The 15,049-nt window shown below is 53.6% G+C and overlaps 1 protein-coding gene across 1 annotated transcript in view; it reads right to left on the bottom strand.

Moving 5' to 3' along the window:
* Window positions 1-5,709, bottom strand: part of LOC146041946 (uncharacterized) — a 141,988-nt gene extending 136,279 nt beyond the window's left edge. The window contains exons 1-2 of the mRNA XM_083161819.1: window positions 5,503-5,709; window positions 3,957-4,250 (exon numbers count right to left, since the gene is read on the bottom strand). Coding sequence (XP_083017945.1) covers window positions 3,957-4,250; window positions 5,503-5,585 — 377 coding nt within the window. The 5' untranslated portion in view covers window positions 5,586-5,709. The remainder of the gene's footprint in view (window positions 1-3,956; window positions 4,251-5,502) is intronic.
* Window positions 5,710-15,049: the final 9,340 nt, after the last annotated feature.

Here is a 15,049-nt window from a genome sequence, read left to right as displayed (position 1 = left end):
AGGGACCAATCGTCGGAGCGCCCATTTATGATGCTAGACCCCAGGGACCAAGTACCAGAGTGCACATTCATGGTTCTAGACCCCAGGGACCAAGTGCAGGAGCGTCCGTTTACGGTTGTAGACTAAAGGGACCAAGTGCCGGAGCGCCCGTTTATGGTTCTAGACCCCAGGGACCAAGTGCTGGAGCGCCCATTTATGATGCTAGACCCCAGGGACCAAGTGCTGGAGCGCCCATTTATGATGCTAGAACCCAGGGACCAAGTGCTGGAGCGCCCATTTATGGCGCTAGACCCCAGGGACCAAGTGCTGGAGCGCCCATTTATGGCGCTAGACCCCAGGGACCAAGTGCTGGAGCGCCCATTTATGGCGCTAGACCCCAGGGACCAAGTGCAGGAGCGTCCTTTTTCAGTTCTAGATCCCAAAGACCAAGTGCAGGAACGCCCATTTACGGTTCTAGACCACAGGGGCCAAGTGCCGGAGCGCCCATTTACAGTTCTAGACCCGGGGGACCAAGTGCTGGAGCGCCCATTTATGATGCTAGACCCCAGGGACCAAGTGCAGGAGCGCCCATTTAGGGCGCTAGACCCCAGGGACCAAGTACTGGAGCGTTCTTATTCAGTTCTAGATCCCAGGGACTAAGTGCAGGAGCGCCCATTTACGGTTCTAGACTAAAGGGACCAATTGCAGGAGCGCCCATTTACAGTTCTAGACCCCCAGGAACCAAGCGCAGGAGCGCCCATTTAAGGTTCTAGACCCCAGGGACCAATTGTCAAAGCGTCCATTTATGATGCTAGACCCCAGGAACCAAGTACCAGAGCGCCCATTTATGGTTCTAGACCCCAGGGACCAAGTGCAGGAGCGCCCATTTACGGTTGTAGACTAAAGGGACCAAGTGCCGGAGCGCCCATTTACGGTTGTAGACCCCAGGGACCAATTGTCGGAGCGTCCATTTATGATGCTAGACCCCAGGGACCAAGTACCACAGTGCACATTTATGGTTCTAGACCCCAGGGACCAAGTGCTGGAGCGTCCATTTAAGGTTGTAGACTAAAGGGACCAAGTGCTGGAGCGTCCATTTAAGGTTGTAGACTAAAGGGACCAAGTGCCGGAGCGCCCATTTATGGTTCTAGACCCCAGGGACCTAGTGCAGGAGCGCCTATTTATGTCGCTAGACCCCAGTGACCAAGTACCGGAGCGTCCTTTTTCAGTTCTAGATCCCAGGGACTAAGTGCAGGAGCGCCCATTTACGGTTCTAGACTAAAGGGACCAAGTGCTGGAATGGCTAGTTACAAACATAACTAATCGTAATGTCATCGTTAGCAGCTGAGAGACCAAACAACTGATTTTCCCCATAGAGGTGAGGAGCAGTATTGGCCTTTTATTATACAGGATGAGGCCTAGCACACTGGAGTTATGGGAAGTATGGTATAGCCAGAGCTCAGTGGAGGTTAAGCAGCCCAGGCTGTGGAATGATGTACAGTATATGATGTATGGTATAGCCAGAGCTGAGAGGAGGGTAAGCAGCCCAGGCCGTGGAATGTCATGTACAGTATATGATGTATGGCAGGGGTGGCCAAACCTGTCCTGAAGATCTACCAACAGAATGAATGCAGTAGGTTTGAAAATGTGACCGTTAGTAATGACTGCAGCTGTGCAGCAGCTAGGTGACCTGGAAAACGTGGACGTGGACCGTTGGTAGATCTCGAGGACCGGTTTGGCCACCCCTGATCTATGGGAACAAATCAAAACCAGGTCTCAAGATAAAAACGTCTTTATTTGTATGTATATTTTAAAACTACCAACTACAAGGAACGCCCCATTATTTGTGTATTTCTTCCAAAACAACATTTGGCTGCTGACCCGTACACCCTGACCTGTACGCCCTGACCCGACCCGTACGCCCTGACCCATAGTCCCCTGACCCGACCCATAGTCCCCTGACCCATGCTGTCAGACACAGGATTATACTAAGATAAGGCGGCCATACACTTATATGATATGGACCTTTTTTTTTTTAAACGATTTAGACCCATCAGGCCGATTATTCACGTGTAAAGTGCCCTATGGTATGGGTTTAACCTCCGAATCCAGTGCGCGATCCTGTGCACATCGCATTGGATCTGGAGATCGCCATGACAAAGATTTGTCAGATCCTGCGGCATACACTGTATGCAAAAGGAGCGCATACAATGGAATGTAATCTATCCGGCCACCAGGAGCCAAAGTATCGCATGGCGCCTTAGAGCACACTGAGCTCAAAGGGCTGTTCCAAAGCCCCTCTGCTTACTACATCATGTTCCTGTGGATACTATGGTAGTCCCTAGACACTGTGGTAGTCAAAGTCCTTCATATCGCCTACCAGTCAGTTGTTAAATGGGAAAGCTGCTATACAGAGGGAGGAGGAGGAGGAGGAGGAGGAAGTCAGCGATGCTGGCGAACCTATTACTGCGGCTATGCTCTACAGGGGAAGCAGAAATACAGGAGGACTTTGGGTTAGGAGAAGGGTGGAATATACACTGGGCAGCACATACCAACCTTTTCTACAAAGTGATTTGAGAAAATAATTTGTTTGTGTTGTTTTTGTAGGATAAATCCAGTTTCCCGATGAGACAGAACAAGAGTTTCAAACACTTTTGTTGAAAAAATAAAAAACTTCTCTCAAAAAACAAAGATAGGTAGAAATCCACGGAGGCACTGAGTCCGCTAGGAAGGAGGCACTGAGTCCGCTAGGAAGGAGGCACTGAGTCCGCTAGGAAGGAGGCACTGAGTCCGCTAGGAAGGAGGCACTGAGTCCGCTAGGAAGGAGGCACTGAGTCCGCTAGGAAGGAGGCACTGAGTCCGCTAGGAAGGAGGCACTGAGTCCGCTAGGAAGGAGGCACTGAGTCCGCTAGGAAGGAGGCACTGAGTCCGCTAGGAAGGAGGCACTGAGTCCGCTAGGAAGGAGGCACAATTAACACCTCTGTCCTACCCAGTCATCCACTGTATACAAGAACAGCTGCTTTTTACAGGAAATCCACTATCCTTTGCAGTAAGCCTGTAATCCAGTTACTGTAGAGACATCCCTCACATCCACAAAACACCCAAAGTGCCCTGCAGGTACAACAGGTGAGGACGCTGTTTGGGCTCCTGGGTGCCAGGAGCAGGGCCCCATGGTAATGCCACTCTGTACTCCTCTCATGTAGGAATGGACACCTCTGTTTGCTCTGAGGTATCGCTCCCACGCTACAGGAGACTAACTCCACTTAGAGTGGACGCCAGACCTCCGGATCCAAGTAGTGGGAGCAGTCTCACGAGAGACTGAAGACTAAGCGTTACAACCCAGATGTAACCGAGCCAAGAAAGGGCGGTAGTTGTAGACGGTAGGAGGATATCAAGTATATGGTAACTGGCGCAGGGCCTGTGCTGATGACACAATCGCCCTGGGACAGTTTACAGGGGCCCTGCTGAAGATTGCACGCCAGTGTCATAGTCCTGCGATCAGACCTTGTCAGGTTGTTACCTGCGTTAATCCTCCTGAAATCCATTGGTCACTGAGAATGTTCTTTTCCATTCAGATAATGCAGGTTTATTGCAGAGTAAATCCCAGGTGAATCCAACAGGCGCAACCGCCAGAAGTCATTGTGATAAACACAAAATCCACAGACTATCAGATAAATCCCACTGCTGAGAACAATCCTTGTCCCAGGACAAATCCAAATCTAGCCCCAGGGGTAGCATATAAATCCAAGGATACATCCATACAGACAGCAATACTAGCCCACAGACAGGATAATCCATATGGGGAGAGGCTACCTCTGCTACAGGAAGACTCCCTTACGGACCAGCAAGATCCCGGCCACAGGAGCCGCATGTTTCCAAACCCAAGGGGAAGGGGAGGGGGTGAAGGGGAGGGAGGGAGGACTTAAGAATCGCTATTACAACATTAATTACCTGCCTAGAGGAACCTTAGAACTTACCTAGCCAGTCTCCGCTCATAGCGTCCTTCCCGTGTATGATGTGACTGGGGGGAACTGTAAGTGTGAACCCCACTACCTCCTCTGAACCCAGAAACTTCTCTACCGCGAGAGGATGCGGGTTTGTGCAAAGGCCGGGGTTCGTTATATACCAGCCGAAGTTCTCGACCTCCCATTTGGTTGACAGCATTATACGCCTTCTGCGCACTTCTAATATCCACAAAGTCCACTAACGCGGCCATTAAATTGTCCAATCCCCTATCAGGTAAAATTTTTACGCGTTCAATTCGTCCGTATCTGGAGTAAAAAAACAGAAAGAAAAAAAAAAAAACAGAATGAGTTGCAGTCTCTCGAGAGAAGTGTGTGTGTGTGTGTGTGTGTGTGTGTGTGTGTGTGTGTGTGTGTGTGTGTGTGTGTGTGTGTGTGGGGGGGGGGGGGGTCCTGTGCCCAGTATCAGGTAGAGAAGTGCATGTGTGTGTGTGGGGGGGGGGGGGGTCCTGCGCCCAGTGTCAGGGAGAGAAGTGTGTGTGTGTGTGTGTGTGTGTGTGGGGGGGGGGGGGGTTGTTCCCTGCGTCCAGTGTCAGGGAGAGAAGTGTGTGTGGGGTAATGCACCCAGTGTCATGGAGAGAAGTGTGTGTGTGTGTGTGTGTGTGTGTGTGTGTGTGGGGGGGGGGGGGGGGGGGGTGTCCTGCGCCCAGTGTCAGGGAGAGAAGTGTGTGTGGGATCCTGCACCCAGTGTCAGGGAGAGCAGTGTGTGTGTGTGTGTGTGTGGGGGGGGGGTCCTGCGCCCAGTGTCAGGGAGAGAAGTGTGCCAGGGAGAGAAGTGTGTGTGTGTGTGTGTGTGTGTGTGGGGGGGGGGGGGGGGGGGGCGGGGTAGAGAAGAGTGTGTGTGTGGGGGGGGGGTCTGTGCGCAGTATAAGGGGGTCTCAGGAACAGTATGGGGGGGATGGCAGACAGTGCATCAGTGGGGTGATGAGGGGGATCCCGGGCACAGGGGGTTGGTGTCTCAGGTAGAGAAGTGGGGGTACCTGTGCGCAGTATCAGGGAGGTAAGTGTGTGTATGTGTGGGGGGGGGGGTGTCCTGCGCCCAGTGTCAGGGAGAGCAGTGTGTGTGGGGGGTGTCCTGCGCCCAGTGTCAGGGAGAGAAGTGTGTGTTGGGGGGGGGGGGGTTGGTCCGGGCCTAGTATCAGGTAGAGAAGTGTGTGTGTTGGGGGGGGGGGGATTGTAGAGAAGTAAGTGTGTGTGTGTGGGGGGGGGGGGGTGTCCTGTGCCCGGTATCAGGTAGAGAAGTGTGTGGGGGGGGGGGGGGGTGTCCTGTGCCCGGTATCAGGTAGAGAAGTGTGTGGGGGGGGGTCCGGGCCTAGTATCAGGCAGAGAAGTGTGTGGGTCTGTGCGCAGGGGTCTCAGGAACAGTATGGGGGGGATGGCAGACACAGTGTATCAGTGGGGTGGATGGGGAATCCCGGGCTCAAGTCACGTGAGTACATGGGGGATGGGGAATACAATGGGCACATCCAGGCCCCGGCCTGGGCAGCGATCCGCCACTCACCTCTTAAAAAGCTCGAAGACCTGGTCATCCCGCGCGTCCTCGGGCAGGTTCCCCACCCACAGGTGCCTGGTTTCTCGGACCATGCTGCTCGGTCGGTGTTCCGGTCACAGACAGTCACACATCCACCATACACCGGTTCTGCGCATGCGCGGCCAGCAGCGGTGAAAGGCGGGGGAGGGCGTGGCCGGAACGCGCCTGCGCACTGAGCTCTCCCGGCGGCCGGATGCTCCCTGCACTGCGCATGCGCACTGACATTTCCCTGTGAGAATTGATGATGATGATGAGGAGGAGGAGGAAGTGGATGTAATACAGTATAATAGCATACCTCCCAACATGAGCCATGCCAGGAGGGACAAACTACTCTGCTGCTGGACTCCCCTCTTACTGTATGATAGCATACCCTCCAACATTTCAAGGGCAGAAATCGGTACAAATCCAGAAAGGGGCGTGGCCACTGGTAAATGGGGCGTGGTCACGGCACCTTTCAGAATTTGTTGTGGGCAGAGAGAGCCTAGGGCTTAGGAATAGGAAGACTGGCCCATGGATTCAGTATTGAATCCCTGCGGTCGGGATCCCGGCGTTCAGAATCCCGACAGCCGAAATGCCGACAAGGCCCCCCCTTGCGGGCTCGATGCGCTCGCCACGCAGCGGGCCCGGTGCCTCGCTATGCTCGGCACACTAATTTATTCTCCCTCCAGGGAGACACCCTGTCGAGGAAAACCCTAGGAGGGAGAATGTGTCAGCATTTCGGCGGTCGGGATTCTGAATGCCGGGATTCCGGCGTCGGGATTCTGAATGCCGGGATCCCGACCGCCGGGATTTTAACTGCATCCCTGGCCCATAACCCTCCCCGGGGTCCAGCAACCTTCTATAGACTGGGCGAGGGGAGGCCCACCATGCCTGGTGCCTCAAACATAGCGCTGCCGTACAAGTACTGGGCCAAACAGAAGGCCCAAGGGAGAGAGGGATCTGACTGATCCCATGCCTGCGGGTCACTGGTGTCCCCCATCTCACCTCTTCGCAGGTCTGGGGACCTGCTCGTACTCCGCACAATCTTCTTACAACATCGGCGGAACTGAATCTGGATCCTTCCAGGCAGCGTGTATGTAAGCTCTTGAGCTGTGTGAGAAGTGCGTGCAAAGGGTTAACGCAGGCAAAGCCACTGCTCCGCTAATATAAGGCTATAAGCTTGTTCTTTGGCGTGCACTGTGCAGTCAGTGCACTTGTTCACATGGAAGGTATGGTCGTAGGCAGCGAGCCAATTGGAGCTTGCGGTCTGGCAGCCGCTCCTGATTGGCTGCCGGACCACGAGCGGCCGTCCAGAGGGAGAATTGATAATAGCGACGGACAGTCACCAGACTGCTGCCGCTGCTTTGATATATATACAGCCGGGCAGCGCACAGACAGTCGCCGGCTGTCATTTCTTTAAAAACCGGTACATTCGGTACATGCTTTATTTGCCGGTACAGACCGTTAAAAAACGGTACTGTACCGGCAAATTCGGTACTGTTGGAGGGTATGTGATAGCTGTCACCTGTTTTTGAACAGGTTTACTAATAAAGGTGTCACCACAGGTTATGGCGATACCTTCCATACCTCCCAACTTTGCTGGTTCCTGGAGAGGGATATAGGTGCGAGCCCCTGTTTTGATGCTGTGGGGCGTGACCAGACGCTGTTTATTCACCGCTGCTCTGCATCCGACAGGGGGACTCCGAACAGCCCCCTAAGTGCCCCCCACCACACTGCTGGCCGCGGGAGGGATGCGGGAACGTCTCCAAAAACCGGGACGTTCCAGCGGTAATCGGGACCGCTGGGAGACATGGCAATCATACATAGGGGTTTATTCTAGTTCATTTTTTCTGACAAAATCCTTCTTAGATGGACAAAACCATGTGCACTTCAGGGGGGCAGATATAACATGTGCAGAGAGAATTAGATTTGGGTGAGTTATTTTGTTTCTGTGCAGGGTAAATACTGACTGCATGATTTTACACTGCAATTTAGATCTCACTTTGAAGAAAAACCCCACCCAAATCTAATTCTCTCTGCACAAGTTACATCTGCCCCACCTGCAGTGCACATGGTTTTGTCCATCTAAGAAGAATTTTGTCAGAAAGAATGAACTAGAATAACCCCCATTAAGAGGAAATCCCAGAAGCAGAGCAATATGTCCCTCCTGGAGAGGTCACACTTCTGAAATCATCCTACCATGCTCATACCGCCCAACAGTCCCAATTCCCGCGGGAGCATCCAGGGTTTCGGGGATCTTCCCGCATCCCGTCTGTGGCCGCCAGTGTCTGTTGGGAGTCCTCCCTGTCAGCTGCTGAGCAGCGCTAAATAGACAGTGTCAAATCAGGTGTGTGGCCTTGCAGGAATATGAGTATATAGGCCATGCCCCCTTTTCAGCAAGCCATGCCCTCTAATTTCAGCAGCATGACGAAGGCGCGCCCATGTCTATGTCATAAAGCCTAGACATTAGGAGGTATGCGGCTATACATGTTATACATGGAATATAAGCACACAGAGGGGGAAATTTACTAAAGTAAAATTTTGTAAAAAAAATAGGTGTATTTGTATCCAGAAATACACTTATTTTTGACATTTACTATCCCGAAAATACGGCAATTCGTATTGATGTGCTATCAATATGAATACGAATTGCCGTATTTTCGGGATAGTAAATGTCAAAAATAAGTGTATTTCTGGATACAAATACACCTATTTTTTTACAAATTTCCTTTAGTAAATTTGCCCCAGAATGTCAGCAGAGTACCAATGGTGGTATGGGCCACTAAGCTGTACTACCTCACTATCCTGTCCCTGTCACCCCTCTCGTCTGCCCTCTCTGTTCTGTCCTGCCTCAGTCACCTCTGTCCGTGTCACCTCCAGCCTGTCCTGCCTCAGTCACCTCCAGCCTGTCCCTGTCACCTCTCTCTCCTGCCCTCAGGGCCGGTGCTAGGGTGTCCGGCGCCCTCCTGCAAACCATAAATTTTGCGCCCTTTCACATTGCCATTGCAACAAGCTGCAGCCGAATGTGGGAGCGTATGCAACATGGGATCCTATGGAGGATCTCGGGTGCATGTACATGTATGTATACACCATCTCAGTGCTGTGTCCGCAAAATGTTGCAGGCACTAAAGGTGCCCATACACGCTGCGAGAATCGCATAAGGTATGGGCTAGATCGCATCGCATGGCATGCATGCAATGTGTGTGCGATATGATCTGAAAGCAGTACTAAAAGTATGTGCAGGACTTTTTGTACTGTGCGATGCCTGCAGGAGTGCACATTGCACCGCACGCTGCTATTGCAGCATGTAATGCCACCTTTAGGCACATAACCCAGCCCATTATTTAAAAAGTGTCTAAATTAATATTAAAAAAATCTACAATTATTAAAAAAATTGTTATAAACATGTATAATAAAAGACTCACTGTTCTTTTGCTGCTTAACTCTTGTGCAGTCCCTCCTCTTCTATCTGCGTAGGCAGGACGCTGAGGACGCCATTACACCCCTCTAGTGACTGAGGGGGAAAGGAGGGGAGAGAAGGAGGAGATGGAAGAAGAGGGGAGGAGATAGAGGGGACGGAGTGTTGAGGACTAGCAGTGGCACTGGCATAGCACACTAAGAAGAGGGAAGGAAGGGGAGGCGGCGCTGCTGCCTGTTCGTCATTTGATTGACAGCTGACAGGCGTAGGGAGCAATGGGTAGGGGGCGGATCCGGACATGTCATCCAGGCATTCACAGACAGCGCTACATGCCTCAGCGCAAGTGTCCGTGAGGAAGAGGGGGCAGGTCGCAGGAGGACAGTGTGTGTGCGATGTAGGGAGCTGCTCAGCTTCTCCATACTGCCGCCCTCTGTCAGACAGGTGCTGCGGGTGGCGTGCAGGAGGCAGTGACAGTGAGAGCTGAGGCAGCTTTAGCAGAGCAGGGAGGGAGACAGCGCCTTTTCAGCATGGCGCCTACCTGCTTTGCAGGAGCTGCTGAGTGGGTAGCGCCGGCTCTGCCTGCCCTCTCTGTTCTGTCCTGCCTCAGTCACCTCTGGCCTGTCACCTCCAGCCTGTCCCTGTCTCCCCTCTCTCCTGCCCTCTCTGTTCTGTCCTGCCTCAGTCACCTCCAGCCTGTCCCTGTCACCCCTCTCTCCTGCCCTGTCTGTTCTGTCCTGCCTCAGTCACCTCTGGCCTGTCACCTCCAGCCTGTCCCTGTAACCCCTCTCTCCTGCCCTCTCTGTTCTGTCCTGCCTCAGTCACCTCTGGCCTGTCACCTCTCAATCCTGTCCCTGTCACCCCTCTTTCCTGCCCTCTCTGTTCTGTCCTGCCTCAGTCACCTCTGGCCTGTCCCTGTCACCCCTCTCTCCTGCCCTCTCTGTTCTGCCCTGCCTCAGTCTCCTCCAGCGTGTCCCTCTCACCCCTCTCTCCTGCCCTCTCTGTTCTGTCCTGCCTCAGTCACCTCCATCCTGTCCCTGTCACCCTCTCTCCTTCACTCTCTGTTCTGTCCTGCCTCAGTCACCTCCATCCTGTCCCTGTCACCCCTCTCTCCTGCCCTCTCTGTTCTGTCCTGCCTCAGTCACCTCCAGCGTGTCCCTGTCACCCCTCTCTCCTGCCCTCTCTGTTCTGTCCTGCCTCAGTCACCTCCAGCCTGTCCCTGTCACCCCTCTCTCCTGCCCTCTCTGTTCTGTCCTGCCTCAGTCACCTCTGGCCTGTTCTTGTCACCTTTTGTCCTGTCCCCATTGCCACTTTGTCCTGTCCCTGTCACCTTTTTTTTCCGTGTCACTTCTGTACTGTCCCTGACACCTCTGGCCTGTCCCTGTCACCTCTGTCCTACCTCATTCACCTCTCTTCTGTACCCGTCATCAGTCTGATCTGTCCTTGTCACCTCTGGCCTGTCCCTGTCACCTCTGTTCTCCCGTGTCACTTCTATACTGTCCCTGTCACCTCTGTCCTGCCTCAGTCACCTCTCTCCTGTACCCGTCATCACGCTGATCTGTCCCTGTCACTTCTGTACTGTCCCTGACACCTCTGACCTGTCCCGGTCACCTCTGTCCTGCCTTAGTCACCTCTCTCCTGTACCCGTCATCACGCTGATCTGTCCCTGTCACTTCTGTACTGTCCCTGACACCTCTGACCTGTACCTGTCACCTCTGTCCTGCCTTAGTCACCTCTCTCCTGTACCCGTCGTCAGTCTGATCTGTCCTTGTCACCTCTGGCCTGTCCCTGTCACCTCTGTTCTCCCGTGTCACTTCTATACTGTCCCTGTCACCTCTGTCCTGCCTCAGTCACCTCTCTCCTGTACCCATCGTCACTCTGATCTGTCCCTGTCACTTCTGTACTGTCCCTGACACCTCTGACCTGTCCCTGTCACCTCTGTCCTGCCTCAGTCACCTCTCTCCTGTACCCGTCTTCAGTCTGATCTGTCCCTGTCACCTCTGGATTGTCCTTGTCACCTCTGTGCTGGGTATGATTATTATTGCGCCAGTTCCTGCGCACCACATCATCCAGCTGTATAATGGGAGAGCCAGCCCTGCCTGGCTAACCACTACCTGCCCTCCACACATACAAGGGGACACATGAGGAAGATGAATCCAGGTGATGGTGTTATTGCTGCGCTGCAGCTGGGGGATGACCCTAACGCATGCATAGCTAAGGCTGGTACAACATTAGGACAGGTGGCATCCAGAGTTGTGTGTACAGCAGATGAACTGAACCCTGAATTCTCACCATCAGTATTGCTCTGAATCTCTGAATGTCTTTCTGCAATCTCATCTTGGATGTCTTCTCTCCACCTCAAACTTAACATTTCCAGAACAGAATTAATTCTATTCCCACCACCCAAAAGTAGTCACCAACCTGATATCTCTATAACTGCTGAGAACACAACAATCAATCCTACCCCACAAGCTCACTGCCTAGGGGTCATCCTCCACTCTGACCTGTCCTTCATTCTTCACACTCAATCTGTCTCTAAATCATGTTACATGCATCTAAAAAACACATCCAAAATTCATCCGTACCTTACACAAGACACTGCAAAAACTCTAATCCATGCACTCATTATATCCCGCATTGATTATTGCAATAGTCTCCTAACTGGTCTTCCCAAGAACAGACTCTCACCACTGCAATCCATGCTGAATGCAGCTGCCAGGCTGATCTTCCTGGCTAGATGTTCATCGTCTGCTGATCCGCTCTGTCAGTCCCTCCATTGGTTGCCTGTATATTACCGTATTCAATATAAAATAATTCTACTTACATATAAAGCTATTACTCTGACTACACGACTTATATCTCTTCACTTTTCTCACAATATATCCCCACCGGACCACTCCGCTCTGCACAAGATCTGCATCTCGCATCACCCGACCTCTCCGCTCTGCACAAGATCTGCGTCTCTCATCACCCGACCTCTCCGCTCTGCACAAGATCTGCGTCTCGCATCACCCGACCACTCCGCTCTGCACAAGATCTGCGTCTCTCATCACCCGACCTCTCCGCTCTGCACAAGATCTGCGTCTCTCATCACCCGACCTCTCCGCTCTGCACAAGATCTGCGTCTCTCATCACCCGACCTCTCCGCTCTGCACAAGATCTGCGTCTCGCATCACCCGACCACTCCGCTCTGCACAAGATCTGCATCTCGCATCACCCGACCTCTCCGCTCTGCACAAGATCTGCGTCTCTCATCACCTGACCTCTCCGCTCTGCACAAGATCTGCGTCTCTCATCACCCGACCTCTCCGCTCTGCACAAGATCTGCATCTCTCATCACCCGACCTCTCCGCTCTGCACAAGATCTGCATCTCTCATCACCAGACCTCTCCGCTCTGCAAAAGATCTGCGTCTCTCATCACCCGACCTCTCCGCTCTGCACAAGATCTGCGTCTCTCATCACCCGACCTCTCCGCTCTGCACAAGATCTGCGTCTCTCATCACCCGACCTCTCCGCTCTTCACAAGATCTGCGTCTCGCATCACCCGACCTCTCCGCTCTGCACAAGATCTGCGTCTCTCATCACCCGACCTCTCCGCTCTGCACAAGATCTGCGTCTCTCATCACCTGACCTCTCCGCTCTGCACAAGATCTGAGTCTCTCATCACCCGACCTCTCCGCACAAGATCTGCATCTCTCATCACCAGACCTCTCCGCTCTGCAAAAGATCTGCGTCTCTCATCACCCGACCTCTCCGCTCTTCACAAGATCTGCGTCTCTCATCACCCGACCTCTCCGCTCTTCACAAGATCTGCGACACATCACCCGACCTCTCCGCTCTGCACAAGATCTGGGTCTCTCATCACCCGACCTCTCCGCTCTCCACAAGATATGCGTCTATCATCACCCGACCTCTCCGCTCTGCACTAGATCTGCGTCTCTCATCATCCGACCTCTCCGCTCTGCATCTCTCATCACCTGACCTCTCCGCTCTGCACAAGATCTGCATCTCTCATCACCTGACCTCTCCGCTCTGCACAAGATCTGCGCCTCTCCTCACCCGACCTCTCCGCTCTGCACAAGATCTGCGCCTCTCCTCACCGACCTCTCCGCTCTGCACAAGATCTGCGCCTCTCCTCACCCGACCTCTCCGCTCTGCACAAGATCTGCGCCTCTCATCACCCGACCTCTCCGCTCTGCACAAGATCTGCGTCTCTCATCACCTGACCTCTCCGCTCTGCACAAGATCTGCGTCTCTCATCACCCGACCTCTCCGCTCTGCACAAGATCTGCGTCTCTCATCACCCGACCTCTCTGCTCTGCACAAGATCTGCATCTCTCATCACCAGACCTCTCCGCTCTGCAAAAGATCTGCGTCTCTCATCACCCGACTTCTCCGCTCTTCACAAGATCTGCGTCTCTCATCACCCGACCTCTCCGCTCTTCACAAGATCTGCGACTCACATCACCCGACCTCTCCGCTCTGCACAAGATCTGGGTCTCTCATCACCCGACCTCTCCGCTCTGCACAAGATCTGCGTCTCTCATCACCTGACCTCTCCGCTCTGCACAAGATCTGCGTCTCTCATCACCCGACCTCTCCGCTCTGCACAAGATCTGCGTCTCTCATCACCCGACCTCTCTGCTCTGCACAAGATCTGCATCTCTCATCACCAGACCTCTCCGCTCTGCAAAAGATCTGCGTCTCTCATCACCCGACCTCTCCGCTCTTCACAAGATCTGCGTCTCTCATCACCCGACCTCTCCGCTCTTCACAAGATCTGCGACTCACATCACCCGACCTCTCCGCTCTGCACAAGATCTGGGTCTCTCATCACCCGACCTCTCCGCTCTCCACAAGATATGCGTCTATCATCACTCGACCTCTCCGCTCTGCACTAGATCTGCGTCTCTCATCATCTGACCTCTCCGCTCTGCACAAGATCTGCATCTCTCATCACCTGACCTCTCCGCTCTGCACAAGATCTGCATCTCTCATCACCCGACCTCTCCGCTCTGCACAAGATCTGCGCCTCTCCTCACCCAACCTCTCCGCTCTGCACAAGATCTGCGCCTCTCCTCACCCGACCTCTCCGCTCTGCACAAGATCTGCGCCTCTCCTCACCCGACCTCTCCCCTCTGCACAAGATCTGCGTCTCTCATCACCCGATCTCTCCGCTCTGCACAAGATCTGTGCCACTCCTCACCCAACCTCTCCGCTCTGCACAAGATCTGCGTCTCTCATCACCCAACCTCTCCGCTCTGCACAAGATCTGCGTCTCTCATCACCGACCTCTCCGCTCTGCACAAGATCTGCGTCTCTCATCACCCGACCTCTCCGCTCTGCACAAGATCTGCGTCTCTCATCACCCGACCTCTCCGCTCTGCACAAGATCTGCGTCTCTCATCGCCCGACCTCTCCGCTCTGCACAAGATCTGCGTCTCTCATCACCCGACCTCTCCTCTCTGCACAAGATCTTCGTCTCTCATCACCCGACCTCTCCGCTCTGCACAAGATCTGCGCCTCTCCTCACCCGACCTCTCCCCTCTGCATAAGATCTGCGTCTCTCATCACCCGATCTCTCCGCTCTGCACAAGATCTGTGCCACTCCTCACCCAACCTCTCCGCTCTGCACAAGATCTGCGTCTCTCATCACCCAACCTCTCTGCTCTGCACAAGATCTGCGTCTCTCATCACCGACCTCTCCGCTCTGCACAAGATCTGCGTCTCTCATCACCCGACCTCTCCGCTCTGCACAAGATCTGCATCTCTCATCACCCGACCTCTCCGCTCTGCACAAGATCTGTGTCTCTCATCACCTGACCTCTCCGCTCTGCACAAGATCTGCGTCTCTCATCACCCGACCTCTCTGCTCTGCACAAGATCTGCGTCTCTCATCACCCGACCTCTCCGCTCTGCACAAGATCTGCGTCTCTCATCACCCGACCTCTCCGCTCTGCACAAGATCTGCGTCTCTCATCACCCGACCTCTCCGCTCTGCACAAGATCTGCGTCTCTCATCACCCGACCTCTCCGCTCTGCACAAGATCTGCGTCTCTCATCACCCAACCTCTCCGCTCTGCACAAGATCTGCATCTCTCATCCACACTCATTACTGAAAT

This window comes from Crinia signifera, chromosome 19, assembly GCF_055691185.1.
Source record: "Crinia signifera chromosome 19, ASM5569118v1, whole genome shotgun sequence".
NCBI lineage: Eukaryota > Metazoa > Chordata > Amphibia > Anura > Myobatrachidae > Crinia > Crinia signifera.
The sequence above is the reverse complement of the archived record's forward strand: the minus strand, read 5'-3'. Positions and strand labels throughout refer to the sequence as shown.